General features: G+C 37.5%; 2 protein-coding genes across 5 annotated transcripts; one reads left to right on the plus strand and one right to left on the minus strand.

The window, feature by feature from the left end:
- Positions 1 to 2,455: 2,455 nt before the first annotated feature.
- Positions 2,456 to 7,850, minus strand: htatsf1 (HIV-1 Tat specific factor 1). Of its 4 annotated transcripts, XM_028466937.1 has the most exons (11): positions 7,618 to 7,827; positions 7,040 to 7,139; positions 6,422 to 6,586; positions 5,379 to 5,613; positions 5,244 to 5,291; positions 5,001 to 5,155; positions 4,013 to 4,176; positions 3,843 to 3,939; positions 3,666 to 3,755; positions 3,434 to 3,571; positions 2,456 to 2,849 (listed from the first exon to the last, which is right to left on the minus strand). In XM_028466937.1, exons 3-11 carry the CDS (start codon positions 6,584 to 6,586, stop codon positions 2,613 to 2,615), a joined length of 1,329 nt encoding a protein of 442 aa, XP_028322738.1. In that variant the 5' UTR covers positions 7,040 to 7,139; positions 7,618 to 7,827; the 3' UTR covers positions 2,456 to 2,612. The 4 variants fall into 4 exon arrangements, with proteins under 4 accessions (XP_028322738.1, XP_028322734.1, XP_028322736.1 ...); XM_028466933.1 differs by lacking the exon at positions 7,040 to 7,139 and having other exon boundaries at positions 7,812 to 7,850; XM_028466935.1 differs by lacking the exon at positions 7,040 to 7,139.
- A 493-nt stretch (positions 7,851 to 8,343) lies between these two features.
- On the plus strand, positions 8,344 to 21,863 carry LOC114476037 (uncharacterized). The gene is made up of 7 exons (XM_028467279.1): positions 8,344 to 8,560; positions 9,525 to 9,649; positions 9,992 to 10,210; positions 16,319 to 16,644; positions 18,147 to 18,289; positions 19,644 to 19,855; positions 21,171 to 21,863. Exons 1-7 carry the CDS (start codon positions 8,411 to 8,413, stop codon positions 21,475 to 21,477), a joined length of 1,482 nt encoding a protein of 493 aa, XP_028323080.1. The 5' UTR covers positions 8,344 to 8,410; the 3' UTR covers positions 21,478 to 21,863.
- The last annotated feature ends 428 nt before the right edge of the window (positions 21,864 to 22,291 follow it).

A 22,291-nucleotide genomic window follows, 5' to 3' on the forward strand; every position in this document is an offset into this window, starting at 1 on the left:
TAATTTTTGCTGAACTACTGAACAAAAAGTGTTTATGAAGACAATAATTATAATGTTCATACTTTATTGATAATAGATTATCCCTGCATTATGGCACAATCTGTATGTTGTCAACTTGTCTCCCTCCACCAGCTTGACAAGATTCTTGGTTTCCAAAGTAAATTTACGGTATATTTAAGTTTTTACTTATTTATTTTAGCAACAACCCTTTGTAAAGACTTTAAAAAAACATTTAAAAAAAAAAAAAGTGTCTTCTTTAATGGAGAATTCAGAAGGAAAAACAAAAGTAAACAAAACCAGAACCTGGAAAACAGGATTACAGCGCCATCTAGTGTTATGGTACAGTGACCCACCTCCAGTGCATGGAATAGGCAAATGTAACTCAAACTGTAAAAGCTGCTTTATAGCTCTGAACTATTATCACCTGCCAGAAACATCAGAATCAGAATCATATCCTTAACCCAAGAGGAATTAAAGGACCAGACTGCTTCACTAACCACATAATAATCAGGTCTAAGTAGCCTTTAAACTGAGAAAAACTACAACAAAAATGGAGGAAGACTAAAACCAATCTGAATGTAGAAAAGCTGAAAAATAATTAGGCTATAGGCAGGAGTTAGATGAACAGCTAACAATGCTGTGATCCAATGATGAGACAAGTCTGCAGGAAGACTGGGAACATCTGAAGTCAACAACCTACGAGACAGCTAGAAGTGTTCTGGTAAAGCCAAAAATAAACATCAGAATTGGTTTGATGAATATAACATACGACTACGGACCCTCCTTATTAAACTCAACATGGGAAGAACCAAAAGAATACAACGAGACTGATGTAGATGCAGTGATCATCATAAAGGATGAGAAACACCTGGTAATTGTAGAGTAGCAGGCGAAATCTGGAAGTACGGAAGACTGACAATAAAAAAGATCATTTATCAACACAACAGTTAAAATATAGGATCAAGAATAATCTCAAAGGACTGGAAGGATGCAAGCATTGTCCCCATTTTAAGAAAGAAAGTACTGTAGGTACTGTAGGGTGGACTGTGGCAACTACAGAAGAATATCTCTGCTATCAACTGCTAGAAAGTTCTTGGCACGCATCTTCCTAAATAAACCAAACAAACACTTTAATCCATAGGTGCTACCACAGAGTCAGTGTGGGTTTTGCAGCGGCAGGACCTGCCTTCGACAAGTGCAGGAAAGATGTACACTTACTTTACACCATGGCAAGACAATGGCTTTAGCAAGTACCAGAGAAACATGGATACCCAATAGTTTCTCATCTTGACTAAGTTTCTTTATGATGGAATGCTGTTGTTAGTGGCGCTTGGACATAATGCCTCACAAACGGAGTAAAGCAAGGCTGTGCGCTCGCGACAATGTTTTCTCACTTGCTGCAGTGCAACAGGTTTCCTTTAAAAGAGTTAAAGGTGATGAGATATAAAGCTAGACATGATGCCAAACCTTTTCAATGTTGCCAAATTTAAAGTGAAGACAAAAGTTATAGGAAACCATGTGCATGAGATGCTTTTTGCAGATGACAGTGTACTATTTCTCCAAACTGCTGCTCATAAGCTAAACACAAAGAAAACAGTGTCTTTATGAGTGAACCAAGAACATGGGGAGACTGGAACAAGCATGTGTCTCTGACAGCAACTCTAAAGAGCGCAGAGATGTTATACTTTCTTCTCTACATTATGAGGCAGAGTCTTGGACCATCTAGATAAACTCCATGCTTAAATGATGAGACTTCTTCAGAAATCATGGACTTCCACCAGGCTACAAGACCAGAAATGATCAAATCGACCGACCCACATCTGTGGAGAAGCCTTTTGAGGCCTCAGTCCAAATCATGAACAATCACAGTGGTGTCAAACTGTTTAATTCTATATCAGAGTTTCAACATTGCGCAGTTTTTCAAACTTAAAATGAATTCAGTTGCACAACACATGTGAACAACATGCATTTCAACCAGAACACTCGGATCAAGAAACATCACCTGTCTCTACTTTTTAGGAATTTGTGTGAATTCGGGGGCACTGCCTATCGAAGAGAAAAAGGGTAAATTTGAATGATTTTTGTCAAAGATTTACGTACTGACATGAATAATTCCCAATTCACATAACTTGTCCCAAACACAGACCTGCAGGAACATTAAAACAATAGAAATAAAGATAAAAAAGTAATGAAAACATTTTGTTGAAAATAATGCAGCAACCCCAATGAGATTATCACAATACTATAAACATTTGTAAAGCAGAGAATTTTAAGGTGTTTGAGGCTGTGCCAGGTGCAAAAATCAAAATTAAAAAAAAATAAAAATCAGATGTGCTCCCCCAATTTGTTTTTTTCTTTACCTCATATCCACACAAATGTGTGATTTCTGTCTTGCTTTTTGATGTTCCGTTGACAATATTCTGGGGAATTAACAAAAACCACAGCACACAGTCACTAAAAGCTGTTCATTGTAGGTTTTATGATAACAGTGTCAACCAAATGAATTAATTATGAACAAAATCGTTTGATTTATTTGATGTTACAAAAAAAGCAGCTCAAACTGTCCAAAGTGTTTCCTCATCATCAGATATACGTCACAGACACCTGAAGAACTAGGCTTCCTCGTCATCACTTCCTTCGAGGCTGCTATCAGTAGAGTCCACTTCCTGTTCCTCCTGCTGCACTGGTGCCTGTGTTTCTGGGTTCTGATCAGGCTCCTTGGACTTTGTGGTGCGGCTCTCTGTTGGTTGGCTGGTTGCGTCGCTGCTCTGCTGCTCTTTTTCTCCCTCGCCTAAGAAGGTGGACCAGCCCTTTAGCCGCTCCTCTCGCTCACGTGTCGTCTCCTCCACCTGCGGATCATTAACAATATTCAGATGTGTTTGCAAAGATACAGGTAGAGAGAAGTCTCACTCTCTGTAACAATAAATGAGGAACCATCAATAAAAATGGCTTTTCTGTTCACTTTGACATTATTGAGATAGAAGCAGTAAATCTCCTTTAGACACACGTCACATCATGGGATATTTATTAAACTATCTGATGTGAAGCTCAGCAGTGTTTTAATTTATTTATTCTTTTAATGTGTATCTCTTGCTGCTATTTGGCTATTTTAAACAATATTCAATTTAACCCTCTTATTATCCACAAATATCACTAACACATTTTAACCATGGGGTCAACCTCACCCCATCGATATTTGCCTTCAGAAAATTATTTTTGAGAAAATTGTTGGTTGTGTCAGGCAATTTGTTTATTTGTTGAATACAAAAAAATAAACCCTTCAAAATGAAACATGACCTGTTCTCTAGTGCCAACATTTTTTTAATTTGAAATAATTTATCTGGAATAGTTTTCATCCAAATCTTCTCAAATTTACTGAAAACATTAATGACCACACAGAACATTGTTTAATTAATACACAGCAAACATTCACCTGATAGTCTGTTGTTCCATCCCAAAGCAGAGCAGACAGCTGCCGTCCTCCAAACCAACGACCATTAAAAGACGCGATGCATGCGTCCGCCTGATCTGGCTCTTTAAATGAGACCGATGCCACACCGTCTGGATGTCTCTGTCACACACACACACACATTAGCTCTCCTCTACACAAACTTCAGCATTCAAGCCATTCCTTTCAGTTTATTAAACCGACCCAATTTACTCACATCGAAGAGGATGACCTTTTTGACCTCTCCAAACTTCTCACACTCCAAACGCAGATCTTCGCGATACTCATTCAGCACCAGCGGATCTTCCTACGAGAACCAACGCAGAGTCCACACACATTAGAACTTAATGTATGTCTTTGGCTTTGTGAAGATTGTGCACGAGCCTCTCTGCACCTCAAAGTCACTGGGGTGAAACATATTCCTGATGATGACGACTTTCTCATGCCTCTTCCGTACGTCGCCTTGTTTCTCTGGCCTCCAGTCCAACTGCCTGCACGCACAAAAACACACGTTAAGAACCAATGAAAAGGTTAATTACACGTACAAATGGGACTCAAACGTACTTTTGTTGCTGCTGCATCCTTTTCTTATAGTCTTTGCTCTTTTTCTTCTTTTTGGTGGCATCATACTGGCCTTTCAGCTCAAACCGAGCCGCTTCCACATGGATTTTGTAACCTCTAATCTCATATTCATCGATCAGACGCACAGCCAGAGCCACCGACTCCTTCTGCAATGACAGAGACAGTAGAAACAAAGATGTAGACCCTCTAATAATCATAATAATAATAATACATTTTATTGCCTTTCAGGCCACCCAAGGACACTTTACAATAAAAACAGAATTTTAAAAAACCAGTGCAATAACTATCTAAAAAACTATAGAGCATAATGAGTGATAACATATTTTAAAGAATCGCATTTTGTAAATAATAAAAACAGTATTTAGAGCAGTGATTCCCAACCTTTTATGGATCGTGACCCCAATTTTTTTCTAGAATTAGTATTTGACCTTTTTTTTTTTTTACTGCATTTTAGTTAAACTAGATTTATATTTCACAAAGTGAATGTGTAGACATAATTGTAGAGGATTGTGTATTGTTTTAATTTTAAAAAAAAAGAATAAGAAAATTCTAAATCGGTTTTAATTTTTCATAAATTTCAGGCGACCCTACATGGGGTCCTGAGCCCAAGGTTGAAAAACAGTGATTTAGTGGGTCCTGAATAGATTTATTTCTATAGTTTTCACCATTTCTGGTCATGTCACGCCTGTGGTGTGACCAAGACTGACAATTTATTTGTTAATTTTCCACTCTCTCCCACTTAAGGACCACATGTAGTGCCATTGCGTACCCCTAGGGGTATACGTACCCCCATTTGAGAAAAACTGCAATACAATATAAAACAAAATAATATAAAAAAAATGATGGAATAATTAATCATCTACACAAAAGGAGGCCTCTCAATGGCAGCTTATGATCATTTTTCATGCACGATCAACTTTTCCTTTATGCACAGGTTGGCATGGAAACGTTAACTAAAGGACATAAATACCTTGAGATAGCAACAAAGCCCATCTCCTTTCAGGTTTCCCTCTTTGTCCTTGTAAAGTTTGACCTTGTAGTCCTCCGTGATGGGGTCGCGCATCATGATGCCGCCCTTGGACATCAACTCAACAAACTCCTCTGTGCTGATATCAGGGGGCAGGCCTTAGATAGGAACACAAGAGGGAGGTGGGGCAGTGTGAGAGAACAGGCAGTATAGTATAAGGGCCTGTGACGTAGCGCTGATACCGACCTGACACGTAGACATTCGTGTTTTTATTGTCGTCAATCTCAAACCATCCTAGAAAAGAGAGACAACACACTTATCCGAAGCTGTATTTGTATGATGGTGGCACTCAGAGATGTCATATGTGATGTGGTTCTTCACCCGGGTCTGGTTTCCTCTTCTCTCCTTTCTGCTTTGCTTCTTTAACTGACGTCTCAGGCTGATCTGGGTTCAGTTTGGCGCTTGGATCCACAGGTTTCTTTGTGTCTGGTGGTTTGCTGCCGGGCTGAGGAGTTGCTGAGTCAGCGCTGCTCGGTGCCGCGTTGTTTCCGTCTGATTCTCCTTCCGCAGCAAAGCCATAGTTGGCCTGGTACGCTGCCATGAAGTCTTCTGTTATCTTAAGAAGCAACGCAAACCCATTTATTATCTTCAAAGACAAGATGAGCAACTTTGTGAGAAAATGTCGCCAAGTTTCAGAAAAATATGGTGGGCGCAAATATAATACTAGTCAAATATGTTTTAAGTTTATCACTAACTACAGTAAGTTTTCATGACATTCATTTTAAGTGGGTTTTCTGCTTATCTTTAAATTAAAAAAGCATTAAGACATCACATCACATAAAATGACAGTTGGCTCAAATTAACTGGTCCAGCCTTTATCCCTTAAGGCAGGTTTAAAACAAAAATGTAATCAGATACCTAACATCAGCATAGCATTAATATACATTTTACACTTTAATGAACATCAGAAAGGCCACTCAATCTAACAGTGGCTAGCTACTAAATAGGAGTGTGACAATATCTCGATACAGAGATATATTGCGATATTTTTTCTGCTATCGATTATCGATATGCTTGTGCCAAGTATTTATTTACGGAAATGTTGCACTAAAATAGTCATAAGACACTTTTTCAATTTATTGTCTTTCAGAGATATAAAGTAAAAAAAAAATATTTTTTCACTTAATATTTTTTTTTCTTATGTCATAGATTATCGTAGATTGATTTCTGACCAATATATCGACAATCGCAGTATCGTCATATCATGAGATAATTGTTATCGTGAGCTTTGTATTGCGTATCGTATCGTGAGGTAGCCTGAGGTTCCCACCCCTACTACGAAGGCCGGAGATCAAATTCAGCTCCAAAAATGTTGCTAATGAAGTAAAGATGAATCATAACAAAACATGAAGAGCAATTCACACCCTTGGAAACCAGGCTCTCTTCTCATGGTCCCAGTCATACACAGTCCCATCCTCTGGGTCTGTGTAGCTGTTCGGGTCAGAGCCATCTTCTTTTCTCCGTTCATAAAGTTCCTGCATCCGCAGCTGCTCCAAAAACTCCTTGTTGTCTTTTGCATCGCTGCTCATCTGCAACAGGAATGTGTAGAGTTTACACGTTACGGAGTTATCCAGTCAGAACGTAGTTAAAAACATTAACATTTACTGCATTCCTGTCCTGTTCATTTATTTGTAAACTAACCATATGTTGTATTTTTTAACTTGTTTGAATCAAGTTAAAATACAAATGGGCTAATTATGTGATGAGGCTTAAAATAACTTTTTTTACCAAAATGTTGTGGCTGCCAAACAGATTAGATAACAACAAAGAACATACTCTTCAGTTAAGCATCATTTTAATCATTTATTTACACTGAAACAGCTCTGAACTTTTTGTGAAATTATTATTATTATTCATCCACAAATCTCTCAATTAATTATATTTTTTTTTCTTCTTTTTTTTAAAAAGATACACAAGTTTATTCTTTTTCTTCCTATAGGATTACTATGGCAACAACACATCATCAGTAGGGTAAAACTAACCTGTCTCAGGACGGTCTAAAGCATTTGCAGACTTCGCTTTTCAGAAAAGCTTTAGTTTAATGGATTTTTAACTTTTGTTATCCATTTTATGATGTTGCTCCTGTTGTTTCAAAAATTCACCAATGTTTTGTACAGCACTTTGTGATTTTTATCTGTGAAAAGTGCTTTATAAATAAACAAAAATGTACTTACTATTAGTAAAATCATTACTATTATGAATAGTATTGTAATTACAAAACAACCACTCTTGTGTTAAATAAATGCTCACGTTAATTGAAAGTTTACACTAAAAACACAATAGTAATGCCTTCTCAAACAAGAAAAAACAATCACAGATAAAACACATTAATCAGCACTTTCTGTAGATGCTTAAAATAATTCACGTCTACTGGTCGATTTATTGCATTCTTACTGCTAACAATTGTGTTAGTTAATCACTAAAAACATGAAATTATGTCTAAATTATGCGGTGGTCTACTTCATAATAAAATACTGAGATGATTAACAACGTTTGAAGCTCCGCGACTGACGCTCACAACAAGGCAGCGCACGTTAGCTGAGCTAACATGCTAACATACCTTTAAACGCAGATTATAATCCGGTTGATACAAATCGTGATGTTGGAGATTATTTTAAGAAGTCCCCGCAATGCATGAGGTGGAATTTAGACGATTTATTTGCTTTATCTTATAACTGAATCCAACGATCAGTTTGATTTGCACGACTAGATTTAATAATGCCTCCCATAAACTAAATAAGTCACATCGCTCACCGCCATGACGCTTAAAGAAGTACTTCCGGGGTAAATCCAAAAACAGCATGCGCAGTAAGTGGAGCGCTCGATTGATCTCACAGGATCTACCGTCTGTGGCGGAGCTATTAGGAAAATCTAAAATCTATGAATTAAAATAACAATAAAAAATACGCAAAATTATTCATAACATACAAACAGTTTTGAATAATTCTATCCTTATTTTTGGTAAATTATTTCAAATTTAATTATTTTGATCAGAAATCGCAAAATTCAACGTTGTTTTCTACATTTTGTTACGTTTTTACAGTCAAAACCTGCTGTTAAAGTTCCCAAACTATTAACATTTTGTTTCCTGAATGATTTAAAAAAAATGTTTTATCTTAATGTATTCGTTTATTTTATTTTTTCCCCAATTTTATTAATTGTATTTTAATCAGCCTTGGTTTAGTCACTTTTTTTTTTTTTTAATGCATATATTAAATATTGCGAAATTGGTCGTAAATGTACCGTCCCACGCGAAGAAGAGGTGTGCAAAGCGAGCGCACCGGGATGTAATTGTGGCTGAATTAGCATTTAGCTCCACATGTAGCAACGAAGGTAAACAGAGAGCGTTTATTATGGCGGAGAACAACGGCAGTCTGAGCGCTAACGCGGCCAACCTTCCTCCAGGAGACCCGCAGCTCATCGCTATGATCGTGGAGCATCTGAAGAACCGAGGGCTGTTCGATGAGTTCCGAAGAGACTGTTTAGCGGACGTAGATACCAAGGTATAGTTTTATAAATTATTCACTGCACAGTACGTGCAAAATAAGTCTTTCTTTAAAAAATAAATTGTCTTTATGTCCGTAATTATTTTTATTAAATTACTTTTAAAGTTGAAGGTAAATAGTTTTAGATTTTAAGGCTGGATTGGTAATGATATTGACGTACCTTGTCTTTAATTTTTTATTATTTAGATTATTATTATTATTTTTTTTCAATAAAGTTTTAAAATAATATATTGGTTTTGTTTGTTTATTAAACCTGTTCTAAACTGGATATCTATTTTGAAAAAAATAAAATAACATTTTCAAATAATGACCAAGAAACTCCTGAGTCAGCGTACAGCAGAGGTAGGCAACTTTTATTACAGCAGGGCCACAAAAATGTATTTGTTTGATCGGAGGCCACATGATCAACATTCATGTCAGCATTTAGAATAATGTAATAATTCTGTCATTCTGCGTATGTTTGTTGTCTTGCTCGTTGTGAGGAATTTTGTGTATTTCTATTGTCCTTTTCTGTATTTGTGCCTCTAATTTGTAGTTGTTTTGCTTGTTTGTTAGTATTGTGAGTTTGCAGAGTCATATTTCGTGTTTTTCTTGTATTTTTGTGCACTTTTGTTGTCATGTTCTGTATTTTTCTGAGTAATTTTGTGTATTACTCATGTTTCATTGTTAATTTTTGGAGTAGTTTTGTCTGTTTTTGAAATATTGTCTGTATTTTCCTGCAAGGTTGTAATTCTTTGTATTTTATAATGTATTCTTATTCTTGTTTTGTGTATTTTTTATGTCATTTTGTACATTTACTTTGGGGGCTGAAAAAAAATTGCCTATGTCTGGTGTACAGCATACCACTTATGTAAATGTTTTTTTTAATATCCTTTATTTAAAAAGGTCACTTTAAGATTAAAATCTCTTTTACAATCATAACCTTGTTGCTATAGTGATGGAGTGTCCGCTTTGTTCCCAGCCAGCCTATCAAAACCTACGACAGAAAGTGGACAAAGTGGTGACGTCTCACCTGAGCACGCAGGAATGGAACCCGTCCGTCAACAAGAACCAGATGAGGAACGGGCTGCGGCAGAGTGTGGTCCAGTGAGTGGTTTTTGTTTACACAGACATGAGGTTTTCTTTTATGTTCATTTCCTGTAGTCTGTCGTCAGATTGACTTCTAAAATAATAATGGCGGACATTTATCACTCCCCTTATAGTGGTCTTATTTTAACTGAGGCATCTCCACCTGTATTTATCAATAAATATAGCTATTTGATCTATTGAACTGTTGGAACAATTGTGACCAAAAAACTATCATCAAATCAATGTTTAATGTAGTTCATTCTCATCTCTTCAGCTTTAAGTCAGACTGGATGGGTGGAATGTAAATAATATCATGTGAAATTCCCTCTGTGCTGATTTTTGTTTTTATTTATTTTTTAGATCAGGCATCCTGGAGTCTGGCGTAGACAGGATCATAACGCAGGTTGTGGACCCAAAGATGAACCACACGTTCCGGCCCCACATAGAAACAGCCATTCACGATTTCCTGTCAGGGTTAGGGGACAGGAAAGAGGAAGGCGGACCCGGTTTAATTTCTGCTCCACCTGAGCCGACAGAACCCCAAGAAACTTATTCTACTGCTGGACCCAAAACCCCCTAAACAATGTAGTGGTGGGAAAGCTGACATACAGTACACGCCAAGATCTGCTGTTTAAAACCACAGCTCATTGAGACATCATTTTAATTGTTGGTGGGTGCGTGGCGGCTTTCTATTACATACAAGAGGAAAAAGGAAAGCTTTATTCTGCATCATGAATACTGACATTTCAGTGCTTTGGGGATTAAACAGCAAATGGCTCAAAAAGACCCCAAAAACTGTTTTTTAAATGTTTATTTTTGAAGGTAATTTAGTTTTAGTTGTTTGTTTTTTGTACGAATGACTCAATTTATAATTAATTTGTTATACCTATGCTGATGATGTGTCGTGTGTATTTTAATAAAAACACCTGATGTCATTTTTTTCATCTGACTTATTCAGCCTGGCTTTAGAATGAGATTATGTTGACATTAAGTCCACTTTTGTGTATTCTGTTAATCATGATGACAAAGATAAAACGTCCTGCATGTTTTAGATGTTTCCTTGTTTCAACGTTCTTCAAGCGGACGGTGTTGACTTTAATTCTGCAGAATGTCTCAGAATTAGAAATACATTGAGGGGGAAATAACATTTGTTACAGTGCAGATCCAAGTAAATATTATAACAAAGATGAAAATAAACATTAACAAATGATGCATACAAGATTTTAAAAAAAAATAAACAAACCAGGACAATGGTTATATTTAAGAATTAAGTATTGACAGTGAGTATTAAATACATGTGCAATGAGCAGGGGTCTTGTAATAAGCTGTGTTGGAGCAGGAAAACGTTCAAAACACTGCAAGGACACCAAGTATAACCACTAGATGACGCTGTTGCTATCAGGTGTATGTTCATGACTATACTAAAGTTCAGTTGAAACAAATCCCACCAGTTCATACACATTTACACAAACAAGAAATATATCAGATTAATAGAAACAATGTTAATGGATGCAGCGTAGGGATGTCAATTTATTACCTGAGAAAAATAAGCCGAGATTTGACATTTTTGGCTGAATTCACCTACTTCCTGTTAAAAACCACTTGGATTATCATTCAAATTATTTTGAAAATGTAAAAGGATAATTCTGCCCTTCAAGAAGAGTTAAGATTGCCTTATTTTATGATTTGCTTTAAAATGTATACTGATGAAAGAGAGAAGAGTTGGTGGCTGATTGAGTGCTCACTGCAGGGTCTGAATCTAATGTATAAGCCATTTAAATAATCTTAAGAGACGATGTAGCAGGTCCTGTTTGCACAGCGTCTGAACACCAGCATAGTGTTTTAGGCATCTGTGTGGGTGTGTGTTGAGTATCAGGGTGAAGGGTCATTGTGTGGGTGGTCATCAGATCAGGGGTTGTGTGAGGAAAGTTGTGGGTTGTTGTTTTGAAGCGTGATGAGAGAATGAGTGGGAACGATTGCGAAAAACGCTCCAACGTCCAAACATTCGCCCCTGTGTGAGTACGTCTTCCCTCCATGGGCCCCTGCACGAAAACACACACAAACACATCCCGTCCCTCTACCTTGACCCCTCACTGCAACACACACGCTTGTGATCAAGCACATTTACTCAAGGCCTCTTGAAGGCAAAGTAGATAAATATGAGAATGGGAGCTTTGAGGTGAGGTATTTGTTTGACCTGCATGGGCACCCATGTGACTGGTCAGTCCCTTCATTGATGTAAAGGGTGCTGCAACACTGAGCACAACATAAAGAAAAAGGTGTGGGATGAGTGTTGACAACTCATCAGTTAGCACTGATCAACATTTAGTAAATCTGGTTTACAAAGATAAACAAAGGAGAGAAGTTCCTATACAACACTTGCCCATAAATATGTAAAAACCCATGTTGGACTAAAGGGGTGTTCCAACATCGTGCAGTATTTGTCATGACAAGGCGATAGACCAGAGCGGTGATTCTCAACTGGTGGGTCGGGACCCAAAAGTGGGTCGCGGACCAGTACTTGGTGGGTCGCGGACAGCTGTTCAACAATAAATAAAAAAAATTAATGTCTCTCATGTTGGACTTGTCTTTTATTTTGAAAGAAACTTTTTTTTTTTTTGACAGGCATGCTGTGAAACGCACGTTACACACGAAAATATATAGATTTATGTTTTAAAAAAAGATTATGTATGTGTGTTTTCAACAGCTATTTTTGAAAAACAAAACTTGGTCTGAACAATTCTAAAATATAAAAAAATAAAAAGTGGGTCGCGAATTAATGCTCGTGGCAAAATGTGGGTCCCAGGGTGAAACCAGTTGAGAAAACCCTGGACTAGAGCATATTAGATGTGTGCATTGCCATGAATCTGACAATACAATACGGTATATCTCAATATCAATAATAACATATTTCACCTCTACAAGTACAAAATGGCATAAAATACAATTTTGTGGGGTTGTTTAAAATGAGTAAACAAGTAAATGCTAACTAACTGTAGTTCATGTACTAATACAAAAAACAAGTGGTATGTTTATCAAACTGTCAAATTACATTTTTAAAAAAAGTTTAACTTTTGCTTCTACAACAGATTCTGATTCTGTTAAGTTCTTTAAAAAAAAAAAATAAAGAAATATTAGGAAAACCTATTTGGACATTTTTTGGATCGGTACGATAATCACACGGTGATATATCACTGAATCGGTTGTTTCTTACAGCCTTAGAGCATATATATTCTATCATTGAAGGAGAGACAGATGAACTCATTACTGATCCATCACAGAGAGATTCCCACCAATCGGTCCATCAAATTCTGCTCATCCTAAGAGCTGCAGGGAGCTGATCCCACCCAGAGCACACCATGACATTACTGCTGTCTGATGACCTTCATCCATGTCCTTTACCACTCTGACTTACTCCTCAGGCTACCTGGCATCTTTTAACAGGTGGATCAGATCACGTCTCCAGTCCTCAGGTATCCTCTCATCAACGGAGAAAAACCAAATGTAGATAAAGTAAACCTACAGACAATCAGAGAGAACATGCACACTCTTAACTGTATTAAATACACACAATGCAAAATAATCTTCTTGATACTAATATCATCACACGGCTGATCCATATGAGCAGGAACCAGAACAAACTGGATGGAAACAAAGTCAGAGCAGATCAGTCTTATCTAAAGTTTATTTAAATTGATTTTTTTGGTCAGTGAACAACAAACAACTTATGTGTTCCATCAATATGATGTTTTTATGGTTGCTCTGGCAACTGGTCAGCCTGAGCCAAAAATGGTAAAATGGGTGATATTCTTCACCACTTTACGACAATGACGTAATTGTAATTTTAAAAATCTGTTGCTGTTATAATCGTAATTAAATTGTAATTGATTTCAGATAATTAGGGCCTGAGCACAGTGGTGCGTAGGACCTAATTGTAATGCACCTCTTTATCTTAGAGAGGAAATTATTGCATTTTTGAGGGCCTAAACATGTTCAGAAACTTGTGAAAATGTATACGCATATTAGGACTGGCATTAAATTTAATATTTTGGGAAAATTGCACATGTGAATGGCAAAGACTCAATAGCACCTCCTGAAAATTGTATTGGCTCCCAGTTTGGACTGATGACATCACTGTGGAAGAAGAATTCTGACATCATCACCATAGAGAGTGCTGATATCAGGATTCTTCAGTGTACTGAAGATATAGCCACTATAGCAATTGAGAACATTATTATAATTGACTTTGATGATAAAACATATTTGTAACTTAATTGTAATTGGGAAAGAATGCTGGTCATTGTAATCGTAATTGAAGATTGGTAATTGAAGGCGTAATTGTAACTGACACTGTAAATGTATACCTGCTAAAATTAGCTTGTGCAAACGATAACAGATGCTTAAAAACCCATGAGTTCCTGTACTGGAGTGTTGGTTACAGACTATCAATAGACAGCAGATTCTCACACTTCCTTAACACGTTAATAAACGTGCCTTATTACCAGTGCTTAGAATAACCTGGTACCAGAGGTGAAAGTAACAGATTACAAGTACTCACGTTACTGTAAATGAGCTGCTTTTATGGGTACTTGTACTTTTCTTGAGTATATTTCTAAATCAGTTATTCGACTTGTACTTAAGAATTTTGTTACATTTCTACACCCAACCATTATTGAGTAAATTATTTTGACATTGTGAAACTACAAACATGAAATGACCAGACAACAATCAAAAGCGCCACATCATAGCCGACCAATCAGATTAAACGTAATGCACTGCGCCAAAACAGCACTGAATGGAGGTTATTTTCTCAATTTTAGAGTTCATAAATGTAGCTACTATATTCTTGGAGCCTGAGAACTTTTATTTTGAATTGAATTCATTGTTGTTTAATTACATTTTGACAAACCTTTTATTTTATACAGATGCCTTTGTGTGAAATAAATTAAGTGTGCATGATTTGGTCTCTTCCTTTTGAAGTTTATATACGAGATGTTTACTGTATGCAGGGGAATCGTGGCAAGATTTATTACCAAAAATAAAGGTGTGGGGCTGGGGGTGGTAAAGTAACTAGTAACTTTTACTTTGAGTACTATCTCATTCAGCTACATTTTACTTGTACAAAGTATTTTATGTCTGACTTACTTGTACTTGAGTACCATTTCCATCAAGTAACAGTACTTCTACTTGAGTAGAACATACAACAACTCTTACACCTCAGCCTGATACTTTTCCCATTGAAAAACAGGCCAAAGGGTGGTTTGGAGGTCAGGGGTGATACTTATAGAAAACTGGGGGTTTGTACTCTTTACAAACAGTCTCCTTCCTGTTGTTTCTGCAATAGTGTGTGATGTCATTTTCAAGCTGTTTCTATAGAAATAGATTCTAGATTAATTTGGTCAGTCCTACCGTGTAAAAAAAAAAAAAAAAAAAGAGAATGTGGGATTAAGTGACCGTATGTAAACTGTGGGCCTCCTCTGCTGTGTTTCTGACAGCATAATACGATCCTAGCTGCATGTCTCCACATAGCAGCTGGTAATGCTCAAACCCAGCCTGATTGACTGAGGACTCTCCCAGTGCTTGACCTTCTGATACCCCTGAAGAAGACCACATGGGAAGGGCTTGGATGCAACCGTTTTCTACCAAAATATTAATTTAGGATTCACTTTCATCAACATCTTGCTTTAGGTCACATAAATGTCCAAAGCTTCTACCAGGGTTGGGGTCAATTACATTTTTCAGTTACAATCACGTTTTTATAAATTGGTGGCTTAGGGCTCCTTGGCCCCAGCTCCTTCTGCTAGCCTGGCTGCATCTTCGGTTTCGGGGCAGTGCGGGTTTGCAGCAGCAGTTCTTGCACATACATTGGTCTACGATGCACTGGCATGTTTTGGGCTGTGGGATAAAACTCGTAAACTCGACTTAATCTTAGACACGTTGATCCCAAATACCTGTTTTATGTATTACCACTCACTCCTCCTCTCTGTCCATGGCCACCACCATTATAGCTAAGCTTCACACTGGTCACCAGACTGGCTTGAGTACATAACACAATATGCACAACTACAACTTCACATCTCACTTTAAAATAATCAACTCTTCCCCACCATTTCCATTTCCTACCTTGAGTCTCTCCTCCCTGTTCCCACATGCACACGCACACCTCTTTTTATATCCTCCCTTTAATAAAGTGTTTCTTACCCTTCCTTAGGGATGGCTGGTGCATGGTCACAATTATGCAATAAAATAAATTAATTTATTTAATTGCAATAACAAAAGATGCATTGCTGTGTTAAAAAGATTGCACTTCTTGTAATGTTGATCTTTGACAGCATGTGCAGACAAGGTAAACAAATACATAAAAATAAAATATGGGAATAAAGCTTGATATGAAACATTTTTAAAAAAAAAAAATTTCACTACGTGTGTAACATGGTTCCCCAGTTTTGCATAAAATTATAATTGACAATTCTTATATAATTTTCATGGCAATTACAATGACAAAGTCAGTTATGTTAACTCAATTACAATAGCTTTTTTTTTTTAATTACAATCCCAGTTATTAATCACGCAATTATAATTATAATTGACCCCAACTCTGCCTTCTACTATTACTTTTTTTTTTTTTTTTTTTAAATCGTAATTAAGTTGATTTAAACACGGCTCATCCACTGTCTCACTAATGAGCGCTGTGATTGGTGGACGGCTGCGCGCTCTTTTTTTTTCCCCTTTTCTTTTCTTTTTTTTTTCTCCCAACGTCGTGAACGCGCACCACCACGCGCCGCTTTATAAACTTCAGCTCCGTCAGCGCTCGTGGCATAAACTCGGAGGAGAAAAAGAAAGAAAGAAGCAGCACAAAGAAAGAAAGAAAGAGGAAAAACGAGCAGATACGCCAACCTGCGGTATGGAGGTGTTGTGGGTGCTTGTTGTTCTCGTGCTGGCCTGTCAGCAGGTGAGGAGCTCAGAGCCGCACGAGGTAGTGTTGAAGAGGCGCCTGTCGCCACAGAGCACAGGTGAGACACATCAGCAATCACTGCTGAGCATGCTCAGTAGAGGACTTAGCATTTAAAAAATAAATAAATAAAATATCAATAATAATTATTATAAAATTATATGTTTTTTTAAAAAAGTCATTATAATCAGTTCTGGGTACGTTTCTAAACTTGTAATATATTTTTATTACTAGTTAATGGGATAAAAATGTAAAATATTTGTATTACCATATTACTGTTTTTTTAAAATGGGACACTACTTTGAGTTACTTTTGGTCCAGAACACTAATTATATCACACTGATAGTTACTTCAAAAAGGAATATATTACTGTAATATATTACAAAAATAACTAGTTACTCCCAACACTGATTATAATATACCAACAGGTAGGATGGGATGATATATAAAGTTCACAATGTGATATATGAAAATATGATACCAAAAAAAAATGCAGTTGGAAAAATAGCAATGCTTTTATTAATAAAAATAATAATAATAATTATAATAATAATGCATTTGATTTTATATAGTGCTTTTAGATCACTGGTGGTAAGCTACTATTGTAGCCACAGCTGCCTTGGGGCAGACTGACAGAAGGCTGTGTTGGCAGTTTTTGCGCAAAGTGGAGGTCTCACAAATTGTACCACAAATGAATTAATCTTCCACACAAGAAATAAATTTTAAATTTTATTTAAAAGCGCTTTTCCAGACACTCAAAGACACAGTTATGGTTCCATTCTCCACTCGATTTCTGTGTCAAAGTGCCTTTGATTATGAATTATGAACCAAGATAAAAGGTAAATAATGTGAAAATGTTATTGTGATGAACTTATTCAAAGGAATTTATGAAGATCTTTCAGAGCTCTAAGCTGTAGCTGATGTATTTTTCTGGTTTGTGAAGCACTTTGTGTTGCTTTTTTCTTTCTTTTTTTTTTTTTATAGTCCTGTTTGTTGCATTTATTTTATTATGATGTTGTTGCATCACGACAACTTTTTCCTTTACAAATCTTGACGTGTACATCACAGATCTTTGACAGATCAGAGAGCCATAACAACATCCAGCACAATGAAAATAATCTCCCCTACCCATCTGTTGTTAGAACCAATAATGTTGTAAATCTCCTTCAAAATTAAAAGTACAGGACCTTAGGACCTTTTTCTATTTCTATCTATTCCATCCTGAACCTACTTTTAGGTCCTGACCCACTACTACTCTACACAGACATTGCAAATGCACAGAAAAATGCACTAAAAGCCGACAAGCACTATTTTAATGAAACAACAAAGTAACTGCTAATGTGCAGAAACGGAATTAGAAATTAATTATTTATTTAAGTACATGTCATTTTGGAATATAGTCTAATCAGATATTTGAGAATAAGGACGAGGTTAAATGAAAGAAGAAAGAAGCTCCCTGACTTAACAGGAACACCGCCGACATGACTTCTGCATCTTCTTGGTGCAGCAATATGAAAACGTGACAGATATCTAATAATTCATGTCTCTGTTCCTGTCTCCCAGCTGAGATCCAGGGCTGTCTGGTGAGTGCAGGCGATGTCGGCTGTGGGATGTTTCAGTGCTTTAACAACAACTCGTGTGACATCCACGGGCTGCACAACATATGCCTGACCCTGCTGCACAATGCTGGACGCTACGACTCTCAGGTAAGAACCAGACGTACCAAAGATAGATTTATTCTATGTTCAAAAATAATTGGCTTTTTTTTATTTTTATATATATATATTCCTGTAGCGAGTCTAAAAATCCAGGTCAGGTGCAGATGAGGTCATTGTGACCGAAGACACGTTTTAATTTCCTTTAATCTCTTCACTCACTGCTCTCATTTGTGAGGAATGACACTGGTACTGAGTGTGGTAAAGCATGGTCAGAATGCTTAATGGCCAATTTGAGAGGGAACGTGAAATGGGAGAAGGAACACAGTGTTCACTTTACTGGAATAGAAAAGCATGAGACAATGATGCAAGTTTGTCACCAGGATGGAGGCTGATGGGGCTCAGGACCTGAGGAGGAGTGGATGGGTGCTAGACTCTCCTTTTGAGGATTTTAGCTGAGCAGGTTCAAAAAATAATGCGTCTATAGTCCGTGATCAGATACATGATAAGTATTAGAAAATGAATAGATGGACGGAAACTAGTGGATGTTTGATGCTAATATATTATTTATGGTTGAAATGTTTTACATAGGTAGTTTTTTTTATCCGATACATGATTAGTTTTCCTTGCCTTTGCTCTTTGTATCCCAAATACAGGATGCACTTCATCTAAATATTTCTGTAAAACTCCATCCGTTAAACATATTTACTGCTACTATTGTGATGTCAACCTATTTAGTTTTAGGTATAGCAATATTTTATAAAGTTGACATGACAGAGGCCTCAAATGAAAGCGAAATTTGTGTGATCAAAGGCGTTGTCCTTTTTTTTTTTTTTTTTTTTAAGATTTAGCTACATCGGAGTGATTTCCCGTACCTATAACAGCTGAGATTAACTTTTAGGATCACAAGACTTTAATTTATTAAGAATGCAATCAAGATTAAGCCTTAATATTGGCAGCCTAATGGTTAAGGAAGCGTGCTTGTAACCAGAGGGACACCAGTTTGAATCCAATGTGGGCCCTCCCAGTGGCGGTAAATGTGACTGCAAACTGCTGCTCAGGGATTGGTCGAAAGCAGAGAACACATTCCATGTATGTACTTGTACATTTATGGCAATAAAGGTGTTAATCCTTAAAGAATGTTCATAAACCCATTTCTAGAGGTGTGTCAAAGGTGTGCTGATATCTGCTTTTTCCGGACCTTCTCTGCCCCCAAGTGGTGAAAACTGCTACCCCTACTTTGACCACCTGCCTAGGACTATATACTACTAACCATAGAGTACTTGTAGAGGTAAAAATCATAAATGATAAGAAATAAGAACAAGGACATTAAAGGCCCTAATAACCAGATAAATCCAGGTAGAAGTATCTCAGAGATGTTTCTTGTGTTCTCCTTCCTGTTCAGGGGAAGTCCTTCGTAAAGGACGCTCTACGGTGCATGGCGCTAGGCCTGCGGCAGCGCTTCAGCTGCGTGAGCCGCCGCTGCTCAGCGGTGAAGGAGATGGTGTTCTCGCTCCAGAGGGAGTGCTACTCCAAACATCAGCTGTGCCTGGCCTTACAGGACCACATGGACACCATGGGGAGCCTGGTCCAGTTCCACCTCATGTTTCCACCAGGGTGAGACACACAAGCTGACAGCAAATATCAGAGTAGAACATCTATTATTCTGAAACACTTTAGGATCAACGTTGGATGTTATTTTTTAGGGCAGTGGTTCTCAACCTTTTCAGGACGCGACCCCAAAAATAAAGGTTCCAGAGACCGGGGACGCCCACTGTACTTGAAGGTGGTTGAACACAACCATGAACATTGTAGAACAGTCATATGGAGACAGGGTCTCACCTATAAGGGGGAATAAAAGGGAGAGCTTTGTGGGGCCCATCCATAAAGTCAGCAAAATGATGGTCCATTGTTCTATGAATCTGTGATAACCACATTTATTTATTGATCTAAATATTATCCACTGTTATCCAGGAAGTTTATTATTTGCACCATAGTATATAGTCATCTTAAAGATGCAAATCTCCATTTTAATCAGAAACAAAATGGGTTTCTGTCCAAAAATGGTGGAAAAGGTGGTGAAATGGGATTTTCAAATCCACAGAAATTGGTTAAAACTTGCCAAAAAAATGGAGAGGAAAAGTGGTAAAAAAAAAAAGGAAAAAAAAAGAAGAAGGTTCAAAGTGTCAATATTGGAACACGTCGTTTAAACTGGCAAATAATGGGCATGACAAATCGTGAATGTGGTTAAATTGGCAAAAAATAAGTATGAAATATGGTGAAAAGAGGTTAAAGGTGACAATAATGGGTTAACATAGGGGACATTAGGTGGGTAAAGTGGTGGAAAGAGTTTATATGTGTCGGAAATGTTTTGAAAGTGGGACAAATGTGCAGAAAGAGCATTCAAATTTGATGAAGTGGCAGAAATGGGAGTAATGCAGCAAAAAAGCATAAAAGGAGCAAAAATATGGAAAGAAAAAGTGATGAAAATAGGTTAAAAAGTTTGGTGTAGTTGCAGAAAAAAGGGGAAAAAAAATGGGCTCAAATTGTTCAAAAAAAATATTGTTAGTTTCTTGAAGGCATCTGGCGACCCCCTCCCAGTGTCTTGTTACCACAAATGGGGGCCTGACTCCAAGGTTGAGAACCCCCTGCTTTAGATAAACAAAAAAAATACCCCCAGCCATAATATATTAATAGATTTTATAGTCATTTATTAATCACTAGCTTCATAACACAATGTCACATTCACTCCATTCACACTCACAGTGGCTACACAGCTGCTATACAATGTGCTAATCTTCCATTGGGAGACATATGGTTTAACATACGATACCAGGTCAGGATCATTCAGGTTTTTTTGACAATCCCTGCTGTAGAGTCGTTTTCCCAGCAGAAGTTGGTCACTGAGCTGTATTCGCTGACGTGCTTTCAGCCCCTACGTGGAGCTGATGAGTTTCCTGCTGAGCTGTGGTGAAAACATCAGGACGTGGGTCGGCCGACGGCTGCACGTGCAGTGTAAGCTGCACTGGGGAACGCCGTGTGATAGCTTGGCTGACGTCTGCCCCATCAGCCAATCAGACGCCGCACATCACACCACCACACCGCATCCCACCTCATCCATCCCCGTCACTGCCCAACGACCTCCCCAGCAGCCAATCGGAGAGGTGGATGCAGAGGACAAGGGAGAGCGGAGGAAGACAAACACGACTGAATCTGAGAAATTTACCGTCACTGCTTAATAATACATAGATCAGCCACGTAAACGCCACAGAGCAGCAGTAGACAATGCAACACGACTCCATCAGTTAGGTGTTCTACATATTGTTTTTATGCAAAGGAAGGAAGCCACTTATCTACCTCACCTTAACATTATAGCAAACAGCAGCTCTGGTTCTATCCTCCACCCACAGACACACCAACAACACGACAGGTGATGAAGTGCAGCTGGGTTTTTACCTATTTATGTTTGTATTTATGAGGTTTGTTTTGTTGTCGACACAGAAGCAGGTGCAACGTTGAAGAAAGAGAAGCACTCTTTAATCAAAGTGTGAAGAAATGTGTTATTCTGTAAATTCTACATTTTCATCAACCATGTTTCATACAGAACCCAGGTCTGTGGCCATCTTTTTGTGTGCTTTTATTTAAATAGATACTACAATTTGCCATTTTTATGAAATACAATGATTTGACGATATTCTTCGTGATTAAAATGGTTTTAATCTGCTTTACGTAGGTACTAATTTTGTTATTAAATCCCTGAGGTGAATGATTCACTTCCCATGTACTTCAATAAGTGCTCCATGCAGGATACATGTTAAAATTCATAGAAATAATCTAACTTTATTCATTCACACAAACCATTTGAACAACATTTACAGTTTGCCATCAAATGGCAGAAAAGTTTTTAAAGGAACATTAGAAACTTCAAGGCACAAAGTGAAGTCATCAGTAACAGTCGCTGAGTCTTGATGTCTTTTATACTAACACACACTGAGACTGAGCTGGTAACTAATTAACGGATAGATTTGTTGACCTTACTTACAGACAGTTTGA

This window comes from Gouania willdenowi, chromosome 14 (genome assembly GCF_900634775.1).
Source record: "Gouania willdenowi chromosome 14, fGouWil2.1, whole genome shotgun sequence".
In the NCBI taxonomy this organism is placed as follows: domain Eukaryota; kingdom Metazoa; phylum Chordata; class Actinopteri; order Blenniiformes; family Gobiesocidae; genus Gouania; species Gouania willdenowi.

Coding starts and splice junctions, on each gene's coding strand:
- htatsf1 (XM_028466933.1), bottom strand. Junction 5,614..6,421: donor AGAGAGCCTGGTTTCCAAGG/GTGTGAATTGCT, acceptor TTGCTTCTTAAG/ATAACAGAAGACTTCATGGC. Junction 3,940..4,012: donor AGGATGCAGCAGCAACAAAA/GTACGTTTGAGT, acceptor TTGTGCGTGCAG/GCAGTTGGACTGGAGGCCAG.
- LOC114476037 (XM_028467279.1), top strand. CDS start 8,411: ATGGCGGAGAACAACGGCAGTCTGAGCGCTAACGCGGCCAACCTTCCT. Junction 10,211..16,318: donor GCTGGACCCAAAACCCCCTA/AACAATGTAGTG, acceptor CTCACTAATGAG/CGCTGTGATTGGTGGACGGC. Junction 18,290..19,643: donor CTGGACGCTACGACTCTCAG/GTAAGAACCAGA, acceptor CTTCCTGTTCAG/GGGAAGTCCTTCGTAAAGGA.